Genomic DNA, 12,213 nt, shown 5'->3' with positions numbered 1-12,213 from the left:
AAACCATAACCACTAGCACTTACTGCTGCTATAATTGGGAGAAGGAGAAATACTCATTTCTTTCTTGTAGTTAAGATGTTTGAGTCTAGAGTGAAATCTGCGACCTGTGATAACTAGTTAATTAATTAATTTATTTTTTATGCAGCCATCAAAAACGATGAGTTCGTGTCCTTTGTAGGGACATGGATAAACCTGGAAACCACCATTCTCAGCAAACTGACACAAGAACACAAAATCAAACATCGCATGTTCTCACTCATAGACGGGTATTGAACAATAGGAACACATGGACACAGGGAGGGGAGCACTATACACTGGGGTCTGTTGGGGGGAGTGGGGGGACAGTGGGGGGTGGGAAGTTGGGGAGAGATAGCATGGGGAGAAATGCCACATATAGGTGAAGGGGAGGAAGGCAGCAAATCACACTGCCACGTATGCACCTGTGCAACAACCTTGCATGTTTTTCACATGTACCCCAAAACCTAAAATGCAATAAAAAATATATATACACTAACTTTAAAAAAAATATTCATTGAGTGTCTATTCTATGCAGTGATATGTTTAGAGGGAAAATAAATGCATAAGGCATGGCTCCTGTTCTCAAGTTTACAGTCTATTTGAAGAAACAAGACATAAACACATTTAAAAAGACAGTTTAAAATACAGTTGTGTGCTGCATAATGATGTTTCAGTCAGTGACAGACTAAATATATTATGGTGGACCCATAAGATTATAATGGAGCTGAAAAGTTCTTATTGCCTATTGATGTCATTATCATTTCTATGTTTATATATGATTATATACACAACTATCATTGTATTATACAATTGTCTACACTATTCAGTACATTCACATGCTATACAGATTTACAGCCTAGTAGCAACAGGCTACACTATATACCCTAAATGTGTAGGAGGCTATACCATCCAGGTTTGTGTAAGTATATTCTATGATGGTTTCACAGTGATGAAATAACCTAACAATTCATTTCTCAGGATGTATCCTCATTGTTAAGACCCATGTCTGTAATGTTTGTGGATTATTTTCTATGGTGACATAAAATTAAACACCAAAGGACTCTCACAGTGATTATAAGTGATAGGAGTTTAAAGAAGTACCAGTATGTTATGTAACTTCCTGGAGTTGATGTGAGCTAAGCTGGTCTTTGATGAAGGGAAGAAGAAAAATAGTAATAGCAAAAACTTACCTAGCAACTACTCTGTGCCAGGCACATTCTTCAGCATTTTATATATTAGCTCACTTAATAATCTTAAATGCCCTATGAAACAGCACATTTAATAACTTGCCCAAAGTAATACAAGAAGTAAGTAGTACTTGTGTATGCTTTGTGAAGTTCTCATGCTGTGCTTTTCAGCTCCATCAAGTCATTTATGTTCTTCTCTAACCTGGTTATTCTAGTTAGCATTTCATCTAACCTTTTTTCAAGGTTTTTAGTTTCTTTGCATTGGGTTAGGACATGTTCCTTTAGCTCAGGGAAGTTTGTTATTATCCACCTTCTGAAGCCTGCTTCTGTTGATTCATCAAACTCATTCTCCATCCTGTTTTGTTCCCTTGCTGGTGAGGAGTTGTGATCCCTTGGAGGAGGAGAGGCATTCTGGTCCTTGATGATTTCATCCTTTTTATGCTGGTTTCTTCCCATCTTCGTGGGTTTATCTACCTTTGATCTTTGAACTTGGTGATTTCAGATGGGGTCTCTGAGTGGACGTCCTTTCTGTTGATACTGAAGCTATTTCTTTCTGTTTTTTAATTTTCCTTTTAACAGTCAGGACCCTCTGCTGTAGGACTACTGGTGGTCCACTCCAGAACTTGCTTGCCTGAGAATCACCCAAGTGGGGTGCAGAGCAGTGAGGATTGCTGCCTGATCTTTCCTCTGGTAGGTTCGTCCCAGAAAGGTTCCCACCAGGTGTCAGTCTGAGCTCTCCTGTATGAGGCGTTTTTTTTGTTTTTTTGGTTATTCAGGGGTCAGGGAGCTGGTTGAGGAGGCAGTCTGTCCCTTATCTGCCTGCAGAGGCGCTTCTGGGCTGCCTCAGACTCAGCCCGGCTGTTGTGTAGGTGTCCTCTGGCTTTTGTTTAGTCAGGTAAAATCAGAACTGCCTTCGCAATGGCGGACACCCTTCCCCTCACCAAGCTCGATTGTCCTGGGTGCAGCTCAGACTGATGTGCTGGCTGTGAAACCCTCAAGTGAGAGGGCTTCAGTTTGCTGGTCTTTGTGGGGGTGTGACCTGCCAAGCCATATCACCTCTCTCCCTGCTTTCAGCTCTCCCTCTTCCTGGGAGATGGGTAGATCCATGCTGCAAGCACACTTGGTGCTAGTCAAAACTTCTGCCCAGATCTTCCGGCTCTGGGCCGGCTGGAGCTGTTTCTCAGATCTCTGTTGGTAACTTGCAGTGCTTTTCAGCCTAGTGGCGTTCTCCTGGACTGCTGGTTGCAACAGCCATAACAAAAGTGCAGTATCTGAACCAGAGTGTCGAGGGGGTGAAGTCCCCGATCCCCTGTCCAATTACACTTCCCAGGTGAGGCAAACAACTGTTTGCTCACAAATTTAAAAATGTAGAAAAAATTGAACAATTCCTTAAAAAAAAAACACAAAATACCAAGATAAAAAATTAATAAAATTATATAGGTGATATAATTAGTCCTGTAATCAACAAGGAGAATGAATTTGTAATTTAGTAAGTCTATTCTCTTGTCTGTCACCACGTAAGGCCACAGGAGATATGGCCTTACAACTTCCACCATAATTTTGAGGCTCCCAGGCACGTGGAACTGTAAGTTCATTAAACCTCCTTCTTTTCTAAATTTCCCCATCTCTGATAGGTCTTTATCAGCAGTGTGAAAATGGACTAACACATCAAGCTACTCAAGCATAGTGGATTACACAAGGGTAGGAACATCAGGAGGCTGGGATCATTATAGATTATATCAGAAGCTGCCTTCCAAATCAAGTAATGGTAAGCATATCCAGAAACAGATAATATAATTTTATGGGGAAGGTAGATAGCTACACTCGTGTTGGAGAAAAATCTAGCAAAATTTAGAAAACTTATTGCTATGGACTGAATGTGTCCTCCCCAAATTTGCATGTTGAAACTCTTATACTCAATGTGGTATTTGGAGGTGGAGTGTTTGGTACGTAATTAGGGTTGGAGTAGGTTTTGAATGTAGGGTCCTAATCTAATCATGGGATGAATGCCCTTATGAAAACAAAAACACCAAACTTCCGGCTCTCTTGATGCACCCAACAAAAAAAGGTCATATGAGAACATAACCAGAAATGCCCTTGCCAGAACCTGACCATGCTGGTGCCCCGATTTTTCAATTCAAACCTTTAGAGCTATGATAAATAGTTTATTGTTTAAGCTACCCAGTCTATAGGATTCTCTTATAGCACCCTGGAACGACTAAGACAATTATATACATCTATTACCTAGGAATTCTATTCCCGAACATACACCTTAAAGAGACATAGGCAGAATTCCACAAAAGGTCATGAGCTACTAACGAGGCTTGTGGCAACATCGTTAGTAGCAGTAAGGTACAGCATCAACAAAGGTAACCCTCAAAGGAAGAAGAAAATGAACAAGCACAATGCAACATTACAAGCAATGAAAAAGAGATGCATATAGCAGTTTAATTAAAATGCTATACATTCACACATGTACATATTTAACAAGTCCACATGGTTATCAAGAATAAAAACATATGAAAGAACATCATTCAAACACATTGGACGTTTCACATGTAGGTGTCTTTTGGTGGGAAAGAAATTAGTAATAGAAACTGAGAAGATAGAAAAATCCAATAAAATAGAGAAATAACCTTTCAAAAATCAATAATGATAATGTGGTCAGAGTCCATGAATAGGACAAAAGTAAAGATAAAAGAAATCTTCATAAATGGACAGTTAATTCAAATCCCTTTCTATCAATTGCAGGGCTAGTGGATATTAATGAAAATAAGCTGCCTTTAATGCCAACTGTGATAGGTACAAAGATGTTTGTTTGTGGGAAATGTCTTTTGTTTTTAGAATTATTCACCTCTCCAGTGACACTGAAATATATCCATATTGTTTTTAGAAGGACTTTAGGTAAAATATCAAAAATAACAGCTAATGACTTGGGGAGGGAGACAGCAGAATAAACCAATGAGTAGGTGTGGCCTTGGGGAACAGACTGAAGGAAACTGTTTGCTATGTGGGCCACCACAGTTGAACATAGGTATATGAGGAGGGGTGGTAATTCAGTTTGGAAAGGCATACAAGAGACTGTTATAGAAAACCCTGTCTTCTACCACCAGGTTATCCTTGTCTTTATATCATCCCCCAAAACAGAGGTGGCAGGAGTGGTACAGTCTGATGTCTAAGCCTCCCCAGGTACCTTCCCCCCATCTCACAAAAAGGTGACAAAAGCAGCGCTCTGTGATGTCTTAGTGTCTCTTAGCTCTCATTGGCTGATGTCTTAGTGTCTGTTAGCTCTCATTGGCTGGGAGAGTGCCTTGCTGACAAATCAAAATTGAAGAGCATAGTTCCTTATTGTGCTGGGAGGGGTATACATAGCATGATCAGGAGCTCTGAGTAGACCACTGGGAGACTTCAGTATGGCAAAGGTGACCAGAAAATCACAGGAGCCTAATGAAGATGTGGACAAGCAGACCCCATCAACCCCAAGTACCCAACGGAGGAAGACGGGGAAGACTCCCTGTCAACCAAGATCCAGAAGTGGTGTTAAGGTGAGATAATCCTGCCCAAGCCCCTTCTCTTTGTCCCACTGATTCCCCTACCCCAAGACTCCTATCCTTCCCTTGCCTCACACAAACCCCCTCTTCAACTCACATCCCTTCTCATAAAGTCCATTCCTATGCATTTCCCACCTTTCCCAAAACCAATGCTCTCTGGCCTGTGTTGTCTCTATAGGGGTTAAAGACCACCATGAAGGCAAAAAGACCCCTTCGAGGGAGCTCAAGCCAAAAAGCCTCTGAAACTAACACCCCTACAAGAAAACTTAAGAAAGCTAAAGGGCCAATACTGTATGGTCATTATCACCGGCTGAAAGAAAAAATGAAGAAGAGGCAGAAAAAGACCAAAAGACCGAGGAGAACGCCAACGTTTCAAGTGATGACCCGAGCAGCCAATAATTTCAAAGGGAAAAAAGAGACCTCACCTCTGTGATGTCTCTAGAGGTCTGGCCACTGAGAAGTAATCAATCAGGCAGACAAAGAATTCTACACCAACAGGTTAAAACCATGAAAATAAAATCAAGCTGAATTGAAAAGATATGTTTCTGTGTGTTCTCTGATGGTGGGGAAGGAAAAAGTGAAGGGAAGAGGGAGGTGTGTGTGAGAAGGCAGGGAGGTGGGTTCTGTGGGGTTTGGGGCCAGACCAAGGGGTCCACACCGGATATTGGGGGATAAGGACTGGCTCAGGACTAAGCACTGAAGACAATTTTCCTGAAAACTTTAATACACAAAGAGTAAATGGGCTTGGTGTTTCTACCTGTGTGTGTTTTGCTGGGGAATAGGGGGGCGTGACTTCAGTGTGTTGTCAGAACCTTTATGAGGTGAGGTTTGTGGGTGGCAGTACTATCCCCAATAATAGACAAATAAATAACCTGCAGGCCATCTGCCTCATAGTGGTAGGTATGGGGTACAACCAACCCTATGATATAAGCAACCAAATGCCCTTCAAAGGGCCAAAAATCTCTAAAAGTTACCAACAGCACCTGAAGGACTGAAATCATAGTTACTAGAAGCCACAAATCCGATACTGAATAGCCCACTTTCTTAAAAAGCTTGGGGCGGAGCAGGGCAGTGGGAGTGGTTTGCCTGTAGCGCAGGCCTTGAATGAGAGCTTTGTTTTAGTGTCTCTTAGCTCTCATTGGCTGGGAGAGTGCCTTGCTGACCAATCAAAACTGAAGGGTGCAGCTCCTCATTGTGCTGGGAGGGGTATGCGTAGGATGATCAGGAGGCCATGAATGAGATCACTGTCTACAGAGAATTTTCAAACAACATAGCTCTCTCTCCAAACATCTTTTATTTTTATTTTTCCAAAGTTGTTTTTATCTGTGAAGAGAATATCATTTTTAAACAGCTTTACTGTAGTATAATTTACATATGACCAACTGCACATGCTTAAAAAGTGTACAATTTGATGAGTTTTGTCACATATGCACTTGTTAAATCATCACCATGACTGTAAGAGTAAACATACCCATCACCCCCTAAAATTTTCTCATGCCGTTTGGCAATTCTTCCCTGCCCATATTTCAAACACCATTCTAAAAATAAAATAAAATAAAATAAAATAAAAACACTGACCACTGATCTGATTGGCTTTCTGTCATTATCAATTTCCATTTTCTAGAGGTTTATAAGAATGGAATTAAAAGATATATACTCTTTTTTTTCTGGTCCAGCTTCTTAGAACAACTATCTTATCTTTCCTTCCCCAAAAATATTTTGTTGGTCTACTTTTTAAAAGATTGCTGGGGGCCAGGCGCGGTGGCTCACGCCTGTAATCCCAGCACTTTGGGAGGCCGAGGCAGGTGGATCACGAGGTCAAGAGATCGAGACCATCCTGGTCAACATGGTGAAACCCCGTCTCTACTAAAAATACAAAAATTAGCTGGGCATGGTGGCGCGTGCCTGTAATCCCAGCTACTCAGGAGGCTGAGGCAGGAGAATTGCCTGAACCCAGGAGGCGGAGGTTGCAGTGAGCCGAGATCGCGCCATTGCACTCCAGCCTGGGTAACAAGAGCGAAACTCCGTCTCAAAAAAAAAAAAAAAAAAAAAAAAAAAAAAAAAAAAAAAAGATTGCTGTGGTCAGTAAGTTTTAATCTTGGTTCTGTGAGAGTGGTCCAAAAATAGCACAATTTATCATTATATTTTAATGAATACTCATTGTATTCTAGAAGGAAATTAATGCAGGTAATTTCCTGTTATACCATTGGCCTCAGATATCATCTGACTCAATTGTTGCTGTTTCTTTCTAAAGCAAGTTCCTAAGGATCTGGGATTTCTTGCAGTGCACTTTGAGCCATAATCCATGGCCCTATGTGACACACATATACTAGCATTTAAACAATATTTCTAAAACAATAATAGTACAGTGATTGATTTTAAAATAAAGGGATAATTTGAGTTTTTCATGTGCTGTCATTCCATGTGACCACTTGTTCGTATGATGCCTAAGTTAATGAAACAAAATATGAATGGCAAGGTATAAATGTTTGTTTGAGAAGTTCAAATTTTTACGAACTATATCTTTAAAAGTGAAATGTATTCTTCTTTAACTGTTTAATACTTATTTTAAAACCACAAACCAATTCAAGAAAATAAAATGTTACATCAACTGAGTAATTCATTGACTAATTTGTCCCTTTTGCACAACTTTTGGGTTTCTTAAAATGCCATTTTATATTTTACTTTTACTAATATATATATACATATATATATATGGCTCACCAAAAACAATTACACCATATTTCTTTATTAATCCTTGTTATTTCTTGTTTTGATTACTGATTATTACTGAAAATGTGTTCTACTGAGGAGGGGGCATTAAAAAGCATTCCTCATTTGGTTTTAAATATACTAATTATGTCAAGGGTAGAACGTTTTTTTTTTCTTCAAATATTCATATTTTGGTCCTCGTGTCTGGCATCTTTTGGTTTTATTTTAAACAGCTTTATTCAGATATAACAGACTATAATAATAAACAATTAATTAGAGTTGACACATATACACCTGTGAAACCATCGCCACAATTAAAATAACTATCTGTCATCTCATCAGGTTTGTTTAGTTTTTTGTCACCTTGTGCTTTTTCCTCCCACTTCTTCCCAATTCCCAAAAACTCACTGATCTGCCTTCTGTCTCTGTAGGTTAGTTTGCAATTCTAGAGTTTCATATAAATGGGATCAGATTAGGTACTTAATTTTATCTAGCTTCTTCCATTCAGCATAATTTTGAGTGTCATCAATGTTGTTGCATACATCAGTACTATATTCTTTTTTGTATTTTTTTATTAGTTTGTCAAGAGCTTATCAGCACTAAAATGATACTGCAAAGTTGCTTGAATTTTATTTTTTATGATAATTGGAGATTTATGGGCAATTGTGAGAAATAGAGAGATGTCTTATATCCTTCACTCAGATTCTCCTGATGGTAATGTCTTCTATAAACACAGTACAGTATCACATTAATAAATCAACATAAATAAAATCCATTTACCTTCTTCAAATTTCACCAGTTTTACATGCACAAATGTGTGTGCAGGTATGTGTGTGTTACATTCTGTGTAATTTTATCACCTGTAGAATTTTCCATGACTACCGCTATAGTCAAGATAAACACAATTTACATCACAAAGAACTCTCACACTAACCATTTATAAGCACAGCGATTTTTCTCCCACTTCCCCATCCCTGGAACTCAGTAAATTGTTCTTTGTCTTTCTAATTTTATCATTATAAGAATGACATATAAATTGAATAATGCACTATGTAAACTTCTGAGATAAAGTTATTTTAATCAGTATAAATGTCTTGAGACCCATTCAAGTTGCTGTGTGCATCATAGTTGTTTTTGTCTGTTCATTTGTTTGTTTTGTTGGTAAGTAATGTTCTGTGCCCCATGCAAATCAGAAATCCAGTGGGGCAATCAAATCTTAAAGTTCCAAAATGATCTCCTTAGACCTCATGTCTGTCATCTGGGTCATGCTGAGGCAAGAGATGGGTTCTGATGGTCTTGGACAGCTCTATTCCTGTGGCTTTTCATGGTATAGCCTCCATTTTGGCTGCTTTTATGGGCTGGCATTTAGTGTCTGTGGCTTCTTCAGGTGCACTGTGCAAGCTGTCGGTGGATATAACATTCTGGGGTCTGGAGGATGGTGGCCCTTTCCTCACAGCTCCACTAGGTGGTACACCAGTAAGGTCTCTGTGTGAGGGCTCTGACCCCACATTTCCCTTCTGCACTGCCCTAGCAGAGGTTCTCCATGAGCAGCCCGACCCTGCAGCAAACTTCTGCCTGGGCATCCAGGTGTTTCCATATATCTTCTGAAATCTAGGTAAAGGTTTCCAAACCTCAATTCTTGACTTCAGTGCACTGAAAGCTAAACACCACTTTGAAGCTGCCAAGGCTTGGGGCTTCCACTTTCTCAAGCCACAGGCCAAACTACACATTGGCCCCTTTCAGCCACAGCTGGAGTGATTCGGATGTAGGGCACCAAATCTCTAGGCTGCGCACAGCACAGAGAGTCTGGGCACAGTCCATGAAGCCATTTTCTTCTAAGCCTTTAGGTCTGTAATAGGTGGGGTTGCCTTGAAGATCTCTGGCATGCCCTGGAGACATTTTCCCCATTGTCTTAGGAATTCATATTTGGCTCCTCATTTCTTATGCCAATTTCTGAAACTGGCTTAAATTTCTCCTCAGAAAATGAAATTTTCTTCTTAATTGTATTGTCAGGCTGAATCATCTCTTTCAAGTTCAAATTCCACAAATCTCCAGGGCAGCGGCAAAATGCTCTCAGTTTCTTTGCTCCAGTTCCCAACAAGTTCCTCATTTCCATCTGAGACCACCTCAGCCTGGACTTTATTGTTCATATCAATATCAGCATTTTGGGCAAAGCCAAACCTGCTTTCACATTTTCTTGTATCTTTTCAGCATCACCCCCTCCTCTGGTACCAATTTACTGTATTAGCCCATTTTCACTCAGCTGATGAAGACATACTCGAGACTGGGAAATTTAGAAAAGAAAGAGGTTTAATGAAATTACAGTTCCATGTGGCTGGGGGCTTCACAATTATGGTGGAATTTAAAAGTATGCCTCACATAGTGACAGATAAGAGGAGGCTTATTAAATTACAAATTCATTCTCTTTGTTGGTTATAGGACTAATATCACTTATATAATATTTTAAAATTCATTTTTGGTAGTTGGTTGTTTTTTAAGAAATTGATCAATTTTTTCTACATTTTTAAATTTACGAGCATACAGTTGTTCACAGTATTCTCTTATTATTCATTTAATGCCTGTCTTGGCTTACCCTCCTTGGGCTACACCCACTATCCAACCAGTCCCATTGAAATGAACCTGGTAACTCTGTTAGAAATGCAGAGATCACTCACCTTTTGCATCTCTCTCACTGGGAACTGCGCTCCGGAGCTGTTCCTATTCAGCCATTGAAACCACATTGAGATACCATCTCACACCAATTAGAATGGTGATCATTAAAAAATCTGGAGAAAACAGATGCTAGAGAGGATGTGGGGAAATAGGAATACTTTTACACTGTTGGTGGGAATGTAAATTAGTTCAACCATTGTGGAAGACAGTGTGGCGATTCCTCAAGGATCTAGAAACAGAAATTCCATTTGACCCAGCAATCCCATTACTGGTTATATACCCAAAGGATTATAAACTGTTCTATTATAAAGACACATGCACACATATGTTCATTGCGGCACTGTTTACAATAGCAAAGACCTGGAACCAACCCAAATGCCATCAATGATAGACTGGACAAAGAAAATGTGGCACATATACACCATGGAATACTATGCATCCATAAAAAATGATGAGTTTGTGTCCTTTATAGGGACGTGGATTAATCTGGAAACTATCATTCTCAGCAAACTGACATAAGAACAGAAAACCAAACACTGCATGTTCTCACTCATAGGTGGGTGTTGAACAATGAGAACACATGGGCACAGGGAGGGAACATCACACACTGGGGTGGGGGGCTATGGGAGGGACAGTGGGGGGTGCGGAGGTTGGGCAGGGATAATACTGGGAGAAATGCCTGATATAAGTGAAGGGGGATGGAGACAGCAAGTCACAATGGTATGTGTGTACCTGTGCAACAGTCCCAGAACTTAAAGTACAATAAAAGAAAATAAAAATAAAAAAGAAGTGGCAGATTAAAGCACAGGCAGTTTGTATTTTAAACACCATACTACACTACCCCTTCATAGATATTCTATGACTGGAGAAGCACATGAACAAAGGCACAGTAGAATGTACTAAGAACAATGGATCAAGTAAAGAGGGGCTGAGTTTGATAAGAAAGGTGATATGTTCCTGGTGACTTTGCTCCTGCTTCTGTTGAAGGTAAGATTCTCACCCTTTCCACCCACAATTAATCTCTATGCCCTGGGGTTGCCAATACTCAGCACGAGTCCAAGGATTAAAGCTTATCAACACAGTTTTTTTCAATTATTCGTTTTCCCTAACTCTGTAATTTCTTAGGTTAAAAAGCAATCTGTTTAGATTTGTAGTGTTTGCCTTCTCCTTTGTGTGTCGGTAACATTGGGTTTCAATTTAGATGCTTAAACTGTGGCTGCTGACCAATCCCTCAGTTTGGACCATGGCTGTCAAAGTCCTAATATAGTGATAGGTGGGTTAAGATTGAATATTTGAGGGACTTGACTACTGGAAGAAGACTCAGAGGTTTAATCTGGCTCCCAATTGGGATCCACTAGAAGTGTTTGGGTAAGAGAACACTGTAACAATAATGATATTTTATGTGGCAATTGTGTGCAAGATGGATTGGATAATGGACATTCAATTTTCAGAAATGAGCAACTCTACAGATTTCACTTTGCTATGCTTGTTGCTGCTTTTAGGAAATAAAACTCTCTTCAGAAAAAATTCCAAGGTTATTGTTTTCTATCTTTTAGTTCTTAACTTAGCCATCCACTTGTTTTATGCTCCTAACATTAAACTGAGAACATTTTCTAGGCTATCTGCCACAGAGATAATTGTCTATCTTTGACATTTTTAGGAGGTCTCAATCCATTACATAGAATATAAAAGATTTCAACTTTCGATGAAATGTTTTAAATTTCAAGCTGTCATCAAAATTTGAGAGAGAAAAATGTTAGAAATTCCACAGAGAAACTCAACATTTCATTAAGTTGACTTTAAGATGTTTAAATTACTTCCCACTATAAGCTTCAAGACAAGATGCTATTCAAACTCTCTTGCTATATTCGTTAATTGAAGAAGTCTTCGGAAGTTTGTGTTTTTGCTTTTCATGTTTTTCTTTATTTTACTTTGCAAATCTAAGAAAATGAATTCTCATAACAGTTATATTTTCCTTTAGGATGCTTGCTTCAAATCTTCTCCAGTTAAAGTTAAGTGGAGAAATGTGTCTGGTCTTCTATAATTTCCTCAACGTCAAACCTAACAGCTGT

The 12,213-nt window shown here is 39.4% G+C and overlaps 1 protein-coding gene across 1 annotated transcript; it reads left to right on the top strand.

Annotated features, from left to right (window-relative positions):
- Positions 1 to 4,618: 4,618 nt before the first annotated feature.
- Positions 4,619 to 5,189, top strand: LOC105719577 (uncharacterized protein CXorf51A-like). The gene is made up of 2 exons (XM_012455720.1): positions 4,619 to 4,750; positions 4,935 to 5,189. Exons 1-2 carry the CDS (start codon positions 4,619 to 4,621, stop codon positions 5,187 to 5,189), a joined length of 387 nt encoding a protein of 128 aa, XP_012311143.1.
- The last annotated feature ends 7,024 nt before the right edge of the window (positions 5,190 to 12,213 follow it).

This window comes from Aotus nancymaae, unplaced genomic scaffold (genome assembly GCF_030222135.1).
Source record: "Aotus nancymaae isolate 86718 unplaced genomic scaffold, 86718_ANA_hifiasm-v0.15.2.pri h1tg000004l, whole genome shotgun sequence".
NCBI classification, from domain to species: Eukaryota; Metazoa; Chordata; class Mammalia; order Primates; family Aotidae; genus Aotus; species Aotus nancymaae.
Note: the sequence above shows the minus strand (reverse complement) of the source record. Positions and strands in the feature narration are given on the sequence as shown.

Excerpts from the sequence above, each read along its gene's own strand:
- LOC105719577 (XM_012455720.1), top strand. The coding sequence starts at position 4,619 with ATGGCAAAGGTGACCAGAAAATCACAGGAGCCTAATGAAGATGTGGAC. Across the intron at positions 4,751-4,934 it reads GATCCAGAAGTGGTGTTAAG|GGGTTAAAGACCACCATGAA; the intron begins GTGAGATAATCC and ends TTGTCTCTATAG.